The following is a 20333-nucleotide window of genomic DNA, read 5'->3' as shown; positions in this document are numbered from 1 at the left end:
ATGCCATGGTTTATAAATTTATTTTCAATTTTGAATTTGGTATTTAACCTTATCTCCAAATTACTAGAGTAATTAAAATTTTATGTCATTAACTTGATTCCACACAACAAAAATGACATGGAACAATAGATATACGGCTCACTAGCACGAGAGTTTGCAACTATCAGATGGATTACTAACAGCGTCTCTCAGGGTTAAACTGATGACAAATATAATATTAGTAGTTAGTAGGTTATATAACGCGCGTATGCTTGTGCATGTTTTGGTATAAATCCTGATTTCACGGAAACCGTACTGCTCGATCGCATTACCGTTTGTAAAGCCTGGAACGGGAAAAGAAAGGTGATAAGAACGCAAGGCCCGCCAACTCATCTTCTTTCTGCCGAAACCTTCAAACGGTCTCGCAAACCTATAAAACCTCGGAGGAAATCCGCGAGGTTCCCACGCAAATGATCCGCGACCCCGCCCCCGCCTCCCCCGGCAGCGGCCGCGCCTGGAGCGGCGGGCCGCGCGCGGCCACCCACCCCCGCCGTCCTCACGCCACCGCGCGGACCGCACCCGCCCCCATGTGCGCCCCCTGCCGCCCGGGGGCCCCGCATGTCACCCACCCTTCCCGGGGTGGGCAGCCGAAAGCGACGCGTGAAGCGCTCTGCCCTGCCTGCCTGCCTGGCCTGCCGCGCGCCTCTCACGCGCCCCCCCTCCACAGCCCCCGATGCGATGGGTGACCCTGCCCCTCGATAGCCGCGCCGCTCTCCTGCCGCCCCTGTTCCCCATTCGCATCCTCCCTGCCCTAGCCCTACCGTCCTCCTCTAGTCCCTCCGCCGCCTCCGCTCCGCTCGGCCCGGCCTACGCGTGGCCTCGGGGGCGCTCGACGGGCGCGATCCGCTGCCGCCTCGGTGGATTCGGCTTCGATTCGGCGACACGGGGAGGTGAGGCGGATCTCTGCGGCGCGATTCGGCGCGGTTTTAGGGCCGGTTTATGGGGTTTTGCTCGGAATTTTGTCGTGGAGTGGTTTACCGGTGGAGATTCGGATTTGGGAGTTGGCGTATGGCTATTTGAGCCTGTGACGTTGGTTACTGGCGGTGAGCTTGTGTAGAAAAGCAGCAGTGCTTTTGCGAGGTGTGATGTTCGTGCTTGCATGGTCCGATTGGAAGTTAGTCCTAGTTATCTGTCTGCGTGCAGAGTGCTAGTTCATTGATTCTTTCGGTTTCTGCACTAGGGTCTAAATGTAATGAACGCCAAAACTAGGGAGATTCAGTGCACAAGGTGAAGCATGGGGTGTCTGGACAGAAAGTAGCATCCGGTAGTGAACTATGATGCCCGCGTTTGTCATGATCTGGTTCTAGTGCTAGTTCAGTGCTGTGCTTGGTTATGGGCTTATGGCAGGTTTATCATGTGGGTTTAAAAACATCAAAACATGGAAAGTTTGTGGTGACTTTTGAATTAATGTATCCCACAGATGAGTAAGCCTGGCTAGATGTGTATTAATGATCAGGGAGGAAGGGTTTATGCAGCTTTCCTAATGGGATTCGGTTATTTACTGGCTTCTGCCTTCATATGTAAAGTTCTAATTGCGTATCAGTGTGATATTAACAAATTTATAAGCGATAGCCAGCAAGTTCTGGTTAGAATTACTTCATGTTGTTTAGCTTTCATACAGGATTTATGATAAAAGAACAGTTTGCTTTGTTCATTTAATTCTACACTCTGATTTCTGGCATGTTATGTGTGCAAAGTATATAGTACAAAGAAAAGGGAAGCATTCAATGGAACCAGTAGACCAAATGCTATCAATGGCGTGTTGCTATATTTGTGTTCCCCATCCCCCCTCAATAGTTGTTGTTTGTTTGAGATTGCGTACCCACTGTAAGTCTGTAACTGATAGTGTTATGGGCAGGAAAGCCAAGGTTGTATCGTGCTTGCCATTTAATTAGGAGATAAGTTTGGTAGGAGTTGGATTTGATTTGGTTAGGAGATAAGTTTGATTTGGTTTCCAATTCAGTTGGAGATAAGTTCGGTAAGTTAGGATTTGGAGTCGGTTTAGGATTGTAATCACCCTCCCTATATAAGGAGAGGTAATACTCAGAATAAAGCCAAGTAATGAGAATTAATCTAGGTCTCCCCCAATATTCTAAGTCTCCCCAATCTATGGTCTAATCTCTCTCTCCTAGCAGCCGACACCGTCCGGCTATCCTCCCAGCGGATGTTTATCTCCCTAGTGATCCTAGGATCATAACATCTGGTATCAGATACAAGTCATCCCGACCCATGGCTTCAGTTGCGCTCTCATCTTCATTGCCGCAGTTGGTTTCGCCGCCGCCATCCCTATGAGCGATGCCACTGGAGCCTACAGTGGCGCTAACTACACTACCTTGTCGTTCATCGCCAATCGCCCTCAACGTTGGCACCACCGATGGCCTCGCCGCCGCTATCTGCATGGGCGACGCCACCGAGACCATCCTTGGCGTGATTGTGCCACCCGTCGACCTCTCTGTTAGCGCCAATACTAGCTTTGCCGTTGCTATCCCCATGGGCAACGCCACCAGGGCCGGCTGTGACGCTGCAGTAGCCTTCGCCGATAACCATTAGTAGCAACGCGGGTGATGGGATCTGGACAGTATGGCGCTCGTTTGTGACGGGATTATGACGCTGCAACCCTTTGTCGACGTGGGGCTTCGAAGGCATGCATCCATGGTCTCCACCATAGCTTGAGGACGAGCTGTCTCGCAAGGAGGGAGGAGATGTTATGGACACGAAAGCCAAGGATGTATCGTGCTTGCCATTTAATTAGGAGATAAGTTTGGTAGGAGTTGGGTTTGATTTGGTTCGGAGATAAGTTTGATTTGGTTTCCAATTCAGTAGGAGATAAGTTTGGTAAGTTAGGATTTGTAGTCGGTTTATGATTGTAATCACCCTCCCTATATAAGGAGAAGCAATACTCATAATAAAGCAAGTAATGAGAATTAATCTAAGTCTCCCCAATCTATGGTCTAATCTCTCTCCCCTAGCAGCCAATGCTGCCCGGCTATCCTCCTGGCGGATGTTTATCTCCCTAATGATCCTAGGATCATAACAGATAGTTACATTCATTTTCAGTAGGACTGTTCATTAACTAATGCTTCATTTTGACATGAGGTCATCATGCAATTTCTTAGTAAAATCATACACCTCAAATTCCTATTGTTGTATACATCAGCACTCCAGAGTGTTCGAGCTCTGCTTGGCCTCACTTGCGATTTGACGCTGGTACTGTGATGGCATATGTATTAGATAACAATGCACCATGGTTAGTTTATTCAATTATGGGTGGTCTCTTTTGAGTTTGGCTACTAATGAAGAAATGCGTTCTTCCTTGTTCTGAATTCTGATTGCAGTATGCCTCTGATGCAAGTTTGCTGACGATGAAGGAGAGAAGCTCTTTATGTGATAGTGCAGCTGATGGAAATTGGGGTTTAAAATACAAAAGAAAGAGGAGCAAGTTAACAGTTAGCCCATCTAAAGAGAATGAGGTTACATCACCAACATCAGACTCTCCAATGAGCTATGGTTCCACCAAAAAGAAGTTCAACCATGACAATAACATTTCTCCATCTGCCAAGAAGATAAGAGGGAACGATGGGGTGAATTTCTCATCCAATACCTTTTTATTTGTAGTTTACCTGTTAGTCTTTCATGCAGATCTTGTTTGCGATTTACTATATTATGGTACTTTTATGTACTGTCTCCATATGAATAAGAGTGGAAGGCTAAAGCAATGATTTAATAATGAAGCCATTATATAAAAGACGTTTTTCATGGACCACACTTACTATAGTTTCTGTGATACATCTGGACTTGAGTTCAGGACATCTTTTCAAACAAGTAAGCAAGGCAAGTGAAAATTTTCAGAAATAGGAGCTTACTTGTTTTATTAACATGTGAACTCTCTCCAACCTGCGATAGTTAGTCAGACCGGTTCATACTAGCTTAGTTGCCATGTAAGGGAGAAATGCCTGAACTCCTATGGTGCCGTTTGGTTCAAGATACATGCATGTAGCTATATTAAAAATCACACATCTTAGTAAATGATATTACATGCTTATGAGGACAACTCTTGGCAACTGCAACTGGAAAAAATATTCTTTATGTTGATACTGAATTTCAGCTAAGCAATCTTTCACTAGTTATCAACATGACATTTTCAATATTGTTGCAAGTTCAAGGTTTATCCACACCCCTTTTTTGCATTGCTTTGTATGTGACCTCTGTTATGGCTTTTCAAGTTTGCTTATATACATTATTTTTGTTCCTTCAGTATTTCTATGAGTGTGTAGAATGTGATCTTGGTGGCAACTTGCTCTGTTGTGATAGCTGTCCGCGAACATACCACTTGGAATGCCTCAATCCTCCTCTTAAGGTTCGAATCGCTTCTGTTGTTTGGTTTGAGAGTTATATCTTTTTCAGTATAATGACCAACTTTGATCTCTTTTCATTCTTCCATTTCCAATCTAGCGTGCACCACCTGGGAAGTGGCAATGTACAATATGCCGTTCGAGAAAAAGTAGCTTGGAGTTGCTAAGTAATGCAGAAGCTGACACTTCTAAACATGAAAGAACAAAGAAGATGTACACAAGTATGACATCAGATAGTCCACCTTCCCATACTAAAATCTCTTTTAAGACCCGGAGCTCCACACAAGACAAAAGTGGATCAAACGAACAAGGAAAACAGTCATGTGGTGGCACATTGAAGGGGGGTGACCTCAGTATGAAGAATAACGAAGTTGAGAAAAAGAAGCCAAGTATGAAGAATAACGAAGTTGAGAAAAAGAAGCCACTGATATTGCATTTGAAGAAACGCTCAACTAAGGAATTATCAGCGAATGTTAAGCCCTTGAAGTCAGAATTCGTTGGAGAACCTTCAGAAGAGAAACCTGAGAAACATGGAAGCGCTTTGAAACTGAAGAAACATCCACAGCACATGGACTTGTCTCCAAATAAATCTAAAAGCAGGAGACAAAATGGTCACAGAGACAGTAAAAGATCTGGCATGAAAAAGGTCAAATATTCGACTTCGGATGATGGCAGCATTTCCTCAATGGAACCATCTACATCTCTCGATAACAGTGAATCACCACCTAAAAGAAAACCCTCAGATGGCAAAACACCTACATCTAGTACCAAGAAAGGGAAAAAGAAAGTGAAATTTGTTGATAGAAAGCACTCTGAGGTATTCAAGCATAAACATTGTTATGTTCTAATATTCAGCATGTAAATAGAATTTATTCCGAAATATTCTAATATTGAAGCATAAACATTGTTATGTTCTAATTCAAGCATAAACATTGTTATGTTCTAACATTGTTACGTTCTAATATTCAGCATCTAACATTCAACATTGTTATGTCGTTTTGCCGGATATGCTCCCGAATGATTTTTTCTTATCTGTACAATTTGGTGGACACATTAGTATGTTAATTGTTCATGCTATTTTTTTTGTTCCGACGACATTTACTATATGTACTACTTTTTTCATGTTCTGCAGATTATTTTTCTTTCGTTTTGACACCTTTCCTGTTTTGATTCATATAAGCCTTTTTTGTTTCAGTTTTTTTTTTCTCGAACACGCAGGAGAGCTGCGTGTCATTTCATTAAAGAAGAAGAAACAAATACAACAACGAAACAGGTCCACCAAGCAAAAAGGAAAAAAACAAACACCCACATCCACACACACAAGGAACACGCTCACACATTTTGTTTCAGTTATAACCCTTGTTTTTATAAATAAACTGAATAAGTTAGGATGCATACTCAAAATTTGACCACAAACTAACAATTCTTTTTTTATAATATATCATATGATGCTTTCTGATATCACCTGGGAAATGTATGGACTTAGCTGTATATGCTCCTTTATATTCGGTTTGCATTTTAAGGTCATCTTATCTGTTTTGACAGAGGTGCTGTTGTTTTTGTAATTATTAGCATACCACCAAAAAAATGGTTGCTTTTGTGCTTCCTGAACATAAAACTGGTTTGATCACCTTTTTTCTTTTTAACTTTTTGTGATCTAGTATAATTTTAGTCCATGGCAGCATTTTTTTATGTTTGTCTTTGGCTGCTTTTCTGCTAGCATGGCCAGCCTTCCCTGCTTCACGAATGTCTGTTCATGTGTTGAGAATTGCCATTTTTGTGAATTCTATTGCAAGATGAACACCTTATTTGGTGCATGCACTCTTATCCAATGTCCTAGCACAGTAATTTTGTAACATAAATATGCCAGAGTGATGTTCATATACCTGGAAAATTGTGCAGGAGCAGGCTGTTGTAGGAAACAAAATGACGACTCCTCAGGAGGATCAGCAGGTTGGTTATGGCAGTTGTCTACTATTGCAGATGGCAGTGTGTGCTAATTGCACTGCACTATCTGTATACATTGCAACTTCATCCATTCTTTTTTTTTTGTCTTACCTTTGCTCTGTCCCATTATCTGTGTCATCTGATTATCATCATACATTGCTCTCTGTTTAGGTCGATCGCATCCTAGGCTGTCGCCTTCAGATAAGCCAAATCAACCCACCGTCCCATGATTCATCAGAGCAGTTTGAATCAGCTAATTTGCAGCTGGATGATACGGCCCCTGCTTGTGCTTCCAGTGGACCAGAAACTAGCCATGACATTTCAAATAAATTTCATGATGGAACACAATCTTCTAGCAATGGTACAGTGAAGGATGTATGTGCTGATGAATCAGTAAATCATGGCGGTGAAAATCATTTGGATAATTTAGAAACGCAAAAGGAGATAAATGGTAAATCCTGTGAAAGTAAGGAGCCACTGAAGCAAGAACAAGCCAAGAAGGCAGTATCAGCATGTTCTGGTGATCAAACTATCATAATAAAAAATGATGAACTAGTAAGAGAAAATGTTACATCTTTAATAAATGGTGAAAATGAGACGACATTTGACATGCCAGGAGAAAAGGATGATATCGCACTTCCTGTTTCTAGAGCTGATACAATAGTCCGGACCAAACAAGAGCATACAGCTGAAAGTAAATTGCATGGAAAAATAGAAGAACTAGCAGGAAGGGATAACAGTGTTATTGGATATGAGTTCTTGGTCAAATGGGTTGGAAAATCTAACATCCATAACAGTTGGGTTTCTGAATCTGAATTAAAAATATTATCCAAAAGGAAACTAGAAAATTACAAAGCAAAGTATGGAATGAGTTTGATAAACATCTGTAAGGAACAGTGGTGCCAGCCACAACGAGTTATTGCTCTTCGTGCTTCCTTAGATGAAGTAGAAGAGGCTTTGATCAAATGGTGTGGTCTTCCTTATGATGAATGCACTTGGGAAAGATTAGATGAACCTACCATGATAAAATATAGCCATTTGGTCACTCAGTTCAAAAAATTTGAATGCCAGGCTTTGGATAAGGATATGGCAGATGATTATACAAATGCAAGGAACCGCCAAGAGCTTAATGTGTTGGTTGATCAGCCAAAGGAACTTCAGGGAGGCACGCTCTTTCCTCATCAACTGGAAGCATTGAATTGGCTACGTAAATGTTGGTATAAGTCAAAAAATGTCATCCTTGCTGATGAGATGGGTCTTGGGAAGACAGTTTCAGCTTGTGCTTTTCTATCATCCCTATGTTGTGAATTTAAGGTTAATTTGCCATGTCTTGTCTTGGTTCCTCTCTCTACTATGCCCAACTGGATGGCTGAATTTGCATCTTGGGCTCCTCATTTAAATGTTGTGGAGTATCATGGTTCCGCACGGGCAAGATCTATCATTCGCCAATATGAGTGGCATGCAGGTGATGCAAGCCAGATAGGTAAATCCAAGAGGTCGCACAAGTTAAATGTTTTGCTCACCACATACGAGATGGTGCTTGTCGATGCTGCATATCTTCGTTCTGTCCCATGGGAAGTTCTTATAGTTGATGAGGGACATCGTCTGAAGAATTCTAGCAGCAAACTCTTTAGTTTACTTAATTCATTATCATTTCAGCACAGGGTTTTGTTGACTGGGACTCCCTTACAAAACAACATTGGTGAAATGTATAACTTATTGAACTTCTTACAACCTACTTCTTTCCCTTCTCTATCATCATTTGAGGAGAATTTTAATGACCTTACAACAGCAGAAAAAGTAGAAGAGCTGAAGAAACTTGTAGCTCCACATATGCTTCGGAGGTTGAAAAAAGATGCAATGCAAAATATTCCCCCAAAGACCGAGCGAATGGTACCAGTTGAATTGACATCAATCCAAGCTGAATACTACCGTGCTATGCTTACAAAGAACTACCAAGTACTGCGCAACATTGGAAAAGGTGGTGCTCATCAGTCTTTGCTGAACATTGTAATGCAGCTTCGGAAAGTCTGCAACCATCCATATCTTATTACTGGAACTGAACCTGAATCTGGGTCACCAGAGTTTCTGCATGAAATGCGCATAAAGGCCTCGGCAAAGCTAGCTTTGTTGCACTCTATGCTTAAAATCTTACACAAGGATGGTCATCGTGTCCTTATTTTTTCTCAGATGACAAAACTTCTTGACATCCTTGAAGATTATCTAACTTTAGAGTTTGGTCCTAAAACATTTGAAAGAGTTGATGGATCAGTATCTGTGGCAGAGCGTCAGGCAGCAATTGCTCGTTTTAATCAGGATAAAACACGTTTTGTTTTCTTGCTTTCTACACGGTCATGTGGACTTGGGATTAATTTGGCAACTGCAGATACTGTTATCATATATGATTCAGATTTCAACCCACATGCTGATATACAGGCAATGAATAGGGCGCACAGAATTGGACAATCGAAAAGACTTCTAGTTTACAGGCTTGTAGTACGCGCCAGTGTTGAAGAGCGTATCTTGCAACTTGCTAAGAAGAAATTGATGCTTGATCAGCTTTTTGTTAACAAATCAGAATCTCAGAAGGAAGTGGAAGATATCATTCGCTGGGGAACAGAGGAACTATTCAGGAATAGCGATAGTGCGGATGGCAAAGATAGCAATGAAGCTTCCGGTGCTATAGCTGATGTTGACTTTAAGCATAGAAGAAGAACCGGTGGCCTAGGTGATGTTTACGAGGACAAATGTATTGGTGGTTCTACCAAACTTGTTTGGGATGAAAATGCTATCGTGAAGTTGCTTGACAGATCAAACCTTCCATCAACAGCGGCTGAAAGCACTGATGGGGACTTGGACAACGATATGCTTGGTACTGTAAAGGTAATTTAATCTGCATACCTTTTCCTACAATTGGTGATTATTTATGCAATTATTATTTCGTAAATTATTTATCAAGAATGTGTTCTTGTCCATGTGTCAAAATTGTTGTTATTGCCTTCTCACTTTAGTCTGGAAGTTCCTAATCAGCACCATTTGATAGATTTTTTTGTCAGTGTTTTCGTACAAGGTCCATCCACTAAAATTTGGATTGTTAGTTCTTATACCACCTTAACTATTACATATTTACACTTTGTGTTCCCCTAGGTGCTGCCTAGGTGCTAGGTGACACCATCCTGTGTTGCCGATTTATCTTGCCTAGGCATCCTCCTAGGCCCACCTAGGCCCACCTAATAGCCGATTAGATGCTAGGCAGTCTGCACCTAGGGTAACACTGTCATTTCCCTTTTCTTTAATATGTAGGATCCAGTGCTATGCTGGTGTAGATTTTACTTTTGTGCTATTGAGTCTTCTCTCTGGAGATCTTTCTAATACTTTTCTCTTTACTTCCCTCTATTATGCAGTCAATAGATTGGAACGATGAGCTGAATGATGATCCTGGTCCCAATGAGGATATTCCACATATTGATAATGATGGGTGCGAGCTGGCATCTGAATCAAAGCAAGGTGCTGCTACTCGTGCAGAAGAAAATGAATGGGATAAACTTTTACGTGTCAGGTACTCTGCAATACCATGCATACTCGTATTTCTTGTGTCTGCATTTCCTTGGCGGTGTGTTGGGGGGGGGGGGGGGGAGGGGGAGTGGTACCCTCACCTGATCGATCTTGCTTGTGTTTAGATTTTCCCTGTTTAGTTTATAGCCTATCAAGCCAGAGAGGAAAAAAAGAATGAATGGAAGAATAAATATTCCAATGCTAGCATGTATACACAATCAAATATATTATCAGGTGAGACAAGGAAAGGTCAAGGTTTTTGTAGTTATTGTGATAATGGGCCCACTTGCTTACTGTTCTCTCTTTCTCTTGCATTTGGACCATGATTATTGATCATAAATACAAAATTAATGTTATTTCAGATGGGAGCAATATCAAATTGAGGAGGAGGCATCTCTTGGTCGAGGCAAACGTTTAAGGAAGGCTGTTTCTTATAGGGAAACATTCGCAACACTTCCTAATGAAGCTTTAAGTGAGGTACTTTTGTGTTGGATCGACCTTGTCGTGCATATTTCTTCTTTTGATCAGGAAGCAATGCTGGTTTATTTTTTGCTTTGCTACTAACTGCATGGAAACTATATATGACTGGTAAAAGTTACATAGATCTGTCCTAGCTAGTGAATACTACATCTGTTTTCAAATACTTGGCCCTTGTCACCAGGAACATGCACCAATGAAATCATATTTCATATCTGGATTTAAATGCGACAAAAATACGGTCCAAAAATAGCACAAATGCAAATATTGAGGCACTCCCTCTAGTTGCAAAGTGAAGACATTTAAGCCATGTGAATTTTTCTGTAAATTATGCGTCATCATACAATTTTATTTTTTGAGGCTCATTTCACTCCTTTCTTCGTATTATACCCTTGCTGAATAACTTTGTATAAGTGTTGCAACTAATATCTATATGGCAATATGGTGAATGGGACTGTGTGAGAGCACTCATTTTTTTTAGAGAAAACACTAGTATGCTTGGGAATTGGGGTGATTTATGGCACCACAGCCATTTCATGTACTCCTTAATTCTTCTGCATAAAGCTACCATTATTTGTAATTGTAGTCAGTAGTTAGTAATATAGGAAATTATGCATAGACCCTAGAAAATGGTCCAGTTCGGATCTCTTAAAGGATCTTTTGTCCCAAAAACTCATGTGCAAGGGGTGGAAACCAACTGGGCTAGCTTATGTTTTGCCAAGATGGTTATAAGTTATATATGAACCTTGATACTAGTGTTTCTGTACCAAGTTTAAATATTTAAAAAGTATTAAACCACTGTTTGGACTATTTGATCCTAAACGGAACACGAAGTGGTGAATTATGTGACCGACGATTTACTCACTGGTCTAATTCTAATAACTGTGTCAAATATTTGAGGATAGAAGGAGTAGATCTTTGCATTTTTAGCTACAACGATACATTTTTTTTTTGCGGCAGATCAATTGCATCCCTATGGCCTATGAACATTGAGTTTTATGAATAGTCTCTTTACTCTTACCTCCAAACCTCAGAACACTTCCCCAGTTCCTCTTCTCTGTCACCCCTTTTCATTAGCGCACAACCACGCCCCTCTATCCTCAGAGCTGCTCTCAGCTATAGCTGAACAAATAGTGAGGCAGATCCTGTCTGGCAAGTATACGCCAAACCAGGCTGGTTGGTGAATTCATGGTAACGGGGAGTGTGATATGGTACATCTGATCTTTCAACAATGTTTCCCATGCCTAGTCACAAGATGTGTCTCTGCTTTCCCAAAGCAAGTTAGTTTGTGGCTTGTTTGCCCTTAATTTTTGAGTTCAACAGAGCATGTTCTGTAGTTTCTTGTGCATTTGTCTTGATTTCGTTTTTTTCTTTTTCAAAGCAGTTCTATGCAAAATTTAGTTTTCTTTGATTTGGTTTTCATTGTGATTCTTTCTATATTTTGCTTTCCTTCTCATGTTTCATGCTCTGCCTTGTATGGTGTATAGAAACAATGTGAATTTCTGATTTGGGAACTCTAGGGAATAGTGTATTTTGGGAGAACATGCTATACAGAAATAAAAAGCTTTGTTATCTCTGGCACGATCGATTTAATGACACGTCTTTATTATACGAAAAGTCATGTTCGTGCTTTCATACTACTCCCTCCGTCTGAAAAAATAGATGATGTTTTAGCCTCTTCTACAATGTTCAAAATATATGACGTTCTACAATTTCAAGGTAACATTAGCCCAAGTTTTCCAGTCTTACCCCTCCATTAAGTAACTTCCTTTCCAATGCAAGTCTCATTTCCCATGCAATTGAATGGTATTAAAAAAGGTTAGATAGTCATTTTATCTTTTACCTTAATACTTGTGCTCAACTCTAAAATGCCATCTATTTTGAGACGGATGGAGTATATAAGTATATTACATCTGTAAGCATGCTCGGATGAAAGAATTAACCATGACACAAGGTGTTAAGAGGATCAAATGTATTGTTTGTCTACTCATATGCTTATTCGTCAACTCGACTAGTTACACTTATTTGTTCAATTCTAATGATAGTGGAAGAACAGTCATTGTGCACGCAAGATCATACAAACTTTGTGTATTGAAGAATCAAATAGACGAAGGAACTAGCGTGGTTACTGGAATACCTGTGCTTTGCTGGTTAATGGAATGATGTTTACCTTTATCAACAATTTTGGACATTTATAATTTGAAAGTGATGCCATAAAGATGCATCTTTCACGAATGGATGCCTTTCTGTGAAAGGATGCATACGGTTTCACAAACTTCCACGGTTCCAACCAAAACATTTATTAAGTTTCTAAGATCTGGCGGTTAATATTCTATCTTAGTCCGACCCAATGGCCATAGTGGCATAGCGCAGATGCTGCTTCAGAAATCAATAGAGTAAAGAAGGATTCACTTACTTGAAAGTGTATGTTTCCCCTATAACTCACATAGATAGCACAGCTTTCTTAATAGTTTAATTTATCCTGAGCAATATTGCACATTTCCAAAGATATTTGTCTGCGTTGTTACCTTTCATATATTCCAATAGTTTATGCAGTTGTGCAATGATTTGCTGATATTGGTATACAGGACTCTGATGAGGGGGATGAACCAAAGAGAGAATATACTGCGGCTGGACTGGCCTTGAAGGAAAAATAGTATGCCCTCCTCCCGACACTCTGCCTCTTTCTGTCACGCTGCAGGCTTGGGCCTATATTCTAGCTTGCACAGTTACAGTTTTCATCTTCAGATACTAATCAACCTCTGCTTTTGACAGTGGAAGGCTTCGAGCTAGACAAAAGGAACGGATTGCTCAGCGGCACATAATCAAGAACTATGCTGATGATAAACTTGAAGAGTTCATGTATATTGCAAATGATGCTGTAAATCCTTTGATAATTGTAGAAGACCCGAATTCGGCGCAGCCATCCGGGGCTAAAAGATTCAGTGAATCAACTGCAGAAATGAGGCAATCCTCAAAGAAATCAAAGAGATATGTTGAAATCTCTCAAGAGCTCTATGCAAGGATTCCTGGGAATGCTACTGCATCCAAGCACCACTCGAAGGCCGATGCCTTAAATTCAGGGATCCCAGACCACCTCTTACCTGTACTTGGCCTTTGTGCTCCAAATGCTGATCAGTTGAACTCATACAAAAACTCAATTTCTGGGTCTAGCATGAAGGAGCAAAAAAGGGCTAGTGGCGATGTAGCCAACAAACTGCTGTCAACTCCTGCTGCTGAACATTATGGTGAGCAGAGAAGTGAAGCTCAATCAGCTCCTGATAAGGCTACCTTTTCTGGTGCATCTGAGGAGGCTTTCCGAAGGCTAAATAACATCATTCCAGATAGTTATTTCCCCTTCAGTCATGTATGCTCTCTTCTCTACTTTGGCATTGCCACTTCTTTGGGCACCCAGTCCTCTGAATCATTCATATAGTCAGTTACTTGGTTTATATACAAAAGTTTAAGATACTCCTCACTTTGTTTATATACAACAGAGCCCTAGTTTCAATATCTGATTTTATGGATACACTGTTAATAGAGCGAAAAGAAATCATCCTTGAGAGGAGCATGCCATTTTCTTAATTAAGTTAAGAGCTACATTTACAAGCAGGAAAAATAACATTGTTCTTGTGTGCAGATTCCTCCGATATCAGGGAAGGGTTGCGATCCTGCTGAAAATCCTGGACCTTCCATTGCTTCATTTCAAGGGAAGTTGGGTTTTCCGAACTTCAGTCTGGAAGACAACATTCCACTTAAGCATATCAAGTCTATACCAGATATATTTCCCAACTTGTCACTGGGCTCTAATAAGGGTTATGTTCGTAATCCTGTCCCAGAGTTACCAAATAGTTCATTGTTACCGAACTACATGGCAGATATTGCTGGTACTTCGAAGCAAAAGTCACTTATGTCTGGCCTGCTTCCAGGGCTGGGTCTTAGCCCAGTGCAACCAATCCATTCAGCCATGCCTGAGAATCACAAGAAGGTCCTGGACAATATAATGATGCGTGTTCAGTACGCCAGTAGCAAATTCCTGAAGAAGAGGTCAAAACTAGATTATTGGTCAGAAGATGAACTTGATGCTCTGTGGATCGGAGTTCGTAGGCATGGAAGGGGTAATTGGGATGCCATGCTTAGAGATCCAAAGTTGAAGTTTCTGAATAACCGAACTAATGAAGAGCTAGCATCAAGATGGATTTTGGAGGAGCAGAAAATTACAGAGGAACCAATGTCTACATCCACCAGATGTTCCAACTATACATCATTTCCTGGAATATCTGATGCAATGATGTCTCGGGCACTGAATGGAAGTAACTTTTCCAAAATGAGGATGGAGCAGCCTAAGTTACAGCTCCACTTAACTGATATTCAGTTAGGTTCCAGTGATATACTGTCCAGATTTCCTCATGTTGAGGCTGCTAATTACATGAACTCTAGTGAGGGTGTCCCACCACAGGTGCCATGGCAGGATTTCAAGCATAGATCTACATATGGTGGAGATTTTCCTGGGAGCATGTTTGACAAGTTGGAGAAACCTGATGTTGGGCCGATCCCTTCATTTCTGCCAAATCCTTTTATGAATGAAAGCATTGGTTCACTGCCCATAAACAGAAAAAACAGTAGTTCCATTCAGCTGAGTGAAACTGGGTCAAGTTCTCGTGAGAACATTCATCTTCACGGTGTTTCAGATGGGCAGGCCAACTTGTTTCATGAGATGCAGCGTCGAATGATGTTAGGCAAACAACCCATTGAGATGAATCTCAACCACACAAACCACTCAAATTCTCTGCGTGAGAATTCTGGCGATTATGGAAGTTCAATATCAAACAAGCTACCTCATTGGCTTCAGGAGGCTGTACGTGCCCCTCCATCTAAGCCACCTGAATGCGAGCTACCGGCAACTGTTTCAGCAATTGCTCAATCTGTGTGCCTACTTCTTGGGGAACAAAAACCAGCAATACCTCCATTCCTGATCCCAGGACCTCGTCTTTCTCGCCCAAAGGACCCGAGGATTACTTCGAAGAAGAGGACACTCTGCAAGGTTCAGCAACATACCTCCCATGTAGGTCATTCCAAAATCAGATCTGGCCAAGGTGATCAGGACACTACTCCTTTAACACCCCCATCCATTGAAGCTTCACCCGTTCCTCCTGCAGTTGATTGTAAGGATGGTGCTCCTTCACTCAACCTGAACTCTCCATCATCGTCTTCAGCTGGCAGTCAGGGGCAAGATGAGTTAGCTCCTGAATTTGAAGAGCCGCACCAAACTGTTCAAAGTTCAGAAGCTATTGCACCCACTTGCATGTCCAAGCTGGAGGTTCCTGATTGCCAGAGAATTGATTCCTCTGCGGCAGATGACAAGGCTAACAGACCTTATAGATTGCCTGTGAAGAATACTCCTGACCCCGGCCCTCAGAAAGGCAGATTGCCTGAATCAGATAATTCAGCTACGACATTTTCTGCATTGCCTGCTGTCGATGACGCACCTGGGACAAGCAGCAGAGCAGCTGTAGCGCCTGCACTATGTGATGATGAGAGTTCGAAATAGGAGAATCCACCAGACAACGTGGGAAGCATGGGGAACCCGGAGGAACCGATGGAGAAACCGGTTCCTCTCGAGGAGAGCAGGGACTCGGATGCAACTATCCGGTTTCAGCTCAAACACTCTATGAAGATAAAGTGGACGATATCATCTCAGATGAGCATTAAACTTGAGTGGTTAGCTCTACATTTCTTTCTGTTCCGTTTAGCGCTGGGATTTTCCCTTTCCCAGTGTTTACAGTGTGGATGACCTTGTGTTTGTATGCTTAGTGCAGAGTGGAGATAGGTTGAAATCCAAGGACTAGTACTTTTAGCAGGAGTAGTTGAGCGCTAGTCCAGCGGGAGCAACTCTTGAAACCTGTATACATGAAATGTATATTTGCTAACCTGGTGTCGGCCGTGTAGACCGCTATTCATTTATTTATGCGTATATGGTTATGTAAGATAGGCCTTAGCTCATGTATCTATCGAAGTGGCTATCCTTATGGCTATTGCCCGGCCCTTACTGGTGGTCCAGCTGAACATACACCTCTCGACGTTCCGTCAAAAATATATTATTCCCTTCGGTCAAAAATACTTATGTTTTGGATATGATACGGTCTTCGATGCGTACTTTTGATTACTATTTTTGATTAGAATATATTTATAAAGTTTAATAAGTTTATGAGTTTAGGAAATTATTTTTTAAAATAAATCCATGCATATAATTTTTATGTTTTGAAACTAAATATTTTAAAAATTATCAATGGTCAAAATTTTAAAAGTTTAACCATACCTTCTCCAAAATGTCACGCCCGATCTTCCCCCTCCCCTCCTTAATCTCTCCCTCTCTTTGTCTCTCTACGTTGTGTGGGATCCAACTGTTAGCTCCATCCTCTTTCGTCGCTCTTTCCTCCTTTGCCACTCGCCCGTTTCAATTCTACCGAGCTGCCTGTAATCAAGCCGAATCATTGCTGAGTAACGCTGCCAAAAGGAAACCATCAACCTCTATCAAGGCAAGATCATTGTGGCGAAGGAAAATGGACGGGAGAAAAGGAAACCGAGCCGTATTTTTTGCCGCCACGTCAAGACTCCACCAATCGATTCAATTCATCCTTCCCCCTCTATAAAACCTCAATTGACCCCTCAGCCGAGCGTCCAATTCCGCAAACCTCGTCGAGTTTCCTCAAACCGTGAGCTCTAGTGTCGTCGTCGGACCTTTTCTGGACCCCACCACCGTCGCCGAGTCGCTCAGCGCCTCCACGACACCGTCCGAGCCTCCACCGAGTCGCTCAGCGCCTCCCCGACGCCGTCCGAGCCTCCGCCGAGTCGCTCAACGCCTCCCCAACGCCGTCCGAGCCTCCGCCGGTGTTCTCTGTCCGCACGTCGTCGTCCTTGACCGTTCGCCGTCGAGCTCCATAGGCCATCAAAGCTCGTTGTTGAAGCCCCGCCGTAGCCGAGCCTCCCCAGTCTTCCCCGACGCCTAATAAGCCATCAAACGGAGTCGCCGCAACCTTTGCTTCCTCTTTCCCCGCTCATTGACATCGTCTGACCACCGCAGCATCATCTCCGCTGTCTCTGGCCGTCCTCCGTCGCCCCGAGCCGTCCCTGTCATCGTCGAATCGCCGGAGAAGAGGTTGGCGCCCCCTCTGCCGTTGGATCATTGTTGTGTGGCGTAGATTAAAAATAGCGTACCCCTTCGCGTTAGGCGATCTCAGCAGTTCGATCCGAGATCAACGGCTCTGATTTAATGAAGTGCCCCGTCAACTTTGTTGCCTAGTCAGCGTGCCTTGTGTGCAGTCACGTCGTCGTTTTGTCCAATGTGTCAGATCCAGTTAGCGCTCTCTCTCCGAGTGAGCGGCCTAGTCAGCCGATGACGTCATCCCTTGCGCAGTAATCCAATTTTCCCGTTAGGAAATAATTTGCGATAATCCGAATATTTCGAAAAATAGGTTTTCTTTATTAGAAAAATTCCAGAAAATAGAAACTACTTTATATAATTGTTTTATTAGGTTTTTAATTTTGTTTTAATTCTAAAAAAATAGTTTTAGGGATAGAATAATGTTTTTGTTTGGAAAAATAGTTTAGAAAATATATATTAATTATGATAATGTTTAAAATGAATTCTTTGATAAAATAAATGCTTTAAATTTGTTTTTATGCATATAAAAATTACTTTATTTTCAAAAAAATGCAAATAAATTTCATAAATTTTTTTTAATCATTTTTATGCTATAAAATAATTCTACAAAATTTTAAATAAATGTTTTAGGCCTTTTAAAAATTAGGTTTAAATCCAGAAAATAATTTTTGTCATTTTTAGTCGCTTAGAATTTCGTTTGGCCGTAGTTTTCGCTTCATTGCTTCGATTTGGGCAGTTCTTGTGCCCAAATCTTCCTGAAGTGTGCCATAGCTTGCTCTAGTATTTGTGTTATGTGTTTGCTTTGCTTTGTGTCTGTTCTTAGTGGTGTTTGTTTGCTCGCTTGTAGAATAGTTTGTTCCGGAAGTGTTCGAGAACATCCAAGATCAAGACTTCGGAGACTTCGAGCAACTCATCGGAGAAGGCAAGTGTCCTTGAACATTTTTCGCTTACTTTTATAAAGTTTTGTTTTACAAATTGCATGCTCGTCAACATGATATTCCATTGTTAGGGTTTACTAGTTTTTCCTCAATCTCCCTTGTAACCGTAGATTGGTTTCCATGTTGGGTAGAATGTGCTTAGTTATGCTTACTCATAGGTAGCATAGTTGTATTATGTTAATATTGATGAACTTTAGTGAAAGTGCTTAGCCTAAGATAGTAGGTTTGGGTAAGTTAGCATGTTGGTTGGTCTGTGGATGTGTTCTATGCAGAATTGTTGGCTTTTGGATAATTGGTTATTACCTTGTTGTTGGGTTGATGGTGATCTTGCACAGACCATGTTAAGGATTGGTTTGTGGAGCGATCATCCATGAAAATAGTACAACTACAAGCCTGGTATGGGACAGGCTTAACTTAGTAATTCGTTTTTCTCTCAGCATTGTGAAAATCATTTAGTGGTACGAGGATGGAAGGGTGTACTTCCTGGAACCGTAAGGCGCAAGAGGGGGCTTTTGGGGTGAAAGGTGTACTCCACTTATGTACGGCAGTGAAACCTCAGCGGGTCAACATGTGCTGAGAGAGGCGTTGGAAAGGCTTTGCAGTGGAATCCTGGTCGCACACCTCGGAAGTATGTAAGTGTTTGATCGACACGGGCAAAAAGGAGGACATGTCTTGTGAGTAAAGTGTACAACCTCTGCAGAGTAAAAATTGATATATCAACCGAGCTCACGGTCATGAGCGGCATGAACTCCTCACATGATTAGTTGGATTGTTTTTTGATTGATCTTGGGTTGGATTTAGTGGATCACAGTGGTGAGAACTGTGACTCCAATTAGCTTTGTTAGAGGTGGTTGGAACCTTGGTTGTGGAGCAAGGTGGTGAGAACCTTAGCTCTTGTCTTAGAGAAATTATTCACATAGAAGTAGTTTGCCTTTATAATTGTTTTACAAATAAAATAGCGTTTATGCCAATAAACTTTTGAGTTAAGCCTACCTTGACTTTTGGCCCCCATGTCATAATTTTCCCATATTTGCTGAGTATTCTATATACTCACGTTTGCTCTCTCCTCTATAATCTTGTTGCTGCTCAGAAGCTGAAGACTACGAGGACTTCCCAGAAGATGGAGTTGAGTTCTAGGCAGACGGCTTTTCTGTCGACTTCCTGTGGAGTTGGGCATCGTGCTAAGTTTAAATTCCGTTGCTTTGTATTCGTCTTTTAGACCCTTGGGTTATTGATGTAATAAAGTATATTGTATTAATGGAAATTGTGTCTACTACTCACTTATAATATTACTGCGTGTATATAACTTGATCCTGGTATACATGTAGTTTACATTAGATTTGATCTTAAAATCAGGTGTGACACAAAACAAAACAAGAGTATATTGAATTGTATGTATTGGAGCCGATGTGTTGGTTCACTTGTAGACTGGCCGGTCTATGACGTTTGTGCAGATTATTTGATTATTTCTGTCATGAGGTCCCACTTGAGAAGCCGAGTCACATACCTGGTGGTTACTCTCAGTTCATTTTCTGTTCTAGAAACTGGGGTATTTGGTGCAAAGTTTTTTGATCGGTTCCTCTTTTTTTCCAGTATCGACAAAGAAGCTCGGCCTGAGGGCCACGCCAAATAAAACTAAGTCGTTTTGTACGCGCAGCTTCAGTACGTCAACTTTCGGGAATGTTGCGATCTGGCTACTTACATTTATGCATATATTTTTTAGTTCCTATGTCAGTTTGTAGATAGTGTTCTTTTAGTAAACCGGACCATGACACGCGGCACACGAATCTCTCTGCATCAGCGAAATGGATGTTTTATTACCATCAACATTAACTAACACAGAATTTCTTTGCGACATTA

The 20333-nt window shown here is 41.6% G+C and overlaps 1 protein-coding gene across 1 annotated transcript; it reads left to right on the top strand.

Moving 5' to 3' along the window:
- Nucleotides 1–433: 433 nt before the first annotated feature.
- LOC133892345 (protein CHROMATIN REMODELING 4-like) lies at nucleotides 434–16064 on the top strand. The gene is made up of 11 exons (XM_062333053.1): nucleotides 434–929; nucleotides 3375–3620; nucleotides 4295–4396; nucleotides 4492–5208; nucleotides 6294–6344; nucleotides 6510–9221; nucleotides 9743–9897; nucleotides 10256–10370; nucleotides 12959–13026; nucleotides 13146–13737; nucleotides 14011–16064. The coding sequence occupies exons 2-11, from the start codon at nucleotides 3402–3404 to the stop codon at nucleotides 15919–15921; spliced, it is 6642 nt and encodes a 2213-aa protein (XP_062189037.1). The 5' UTR covers nucleotides 434–929; nucleotides 3375–3401; the 3' UTR covers nucleotides 15922–16064.
- Nucleotides 16065–20333: the final 4269 nt, after the last annotated feature.

This window comes from Phragmites australis, chromosome 15, assembly GCF_958298935.1.
Source record: "Phragmites australis chromosome 15, lpPhrAust1.1, whole genome shotgun sequence".
In the NCBI taxonomy this organism is placed as follows: domain Eukaryota; kingdom Viridiplantae; phylum Streptophyta; class Magnoliopsida; order Poales; family Poaceae; genus Phragmites; species Phragmites australis.
Note: the sequence above shows the minus strand (reverse complement) of the source record. Positions and strands in the feature narration are given on the sequence as shown.

Bases quoted from the DNA above. Each gene is read 5' to 3' on its own strand.
- LOC133892345 (XM_062333053.1), top strand. From the start codon at position 3,402: ATGAAGGAGAGAAGCTCTTTATGTGATAGTGCAGCTGATGGAAATTGG. The intron at 6,345-6,509 runs GTTGGTTATGGC...CTCTCTGTTTAG, and splicing joins CTCCTCAGGAGGATCAGCAG to GTCGATCGCATCCTAGGCTG. The intron at 13,738-14,010 runs GTATGCTCTCTT...TCTTGTGTGCAG, and splicing joins GTTATTTCCCCTTCAGTCAT to ATTCCTCCGATATCAGGGAA.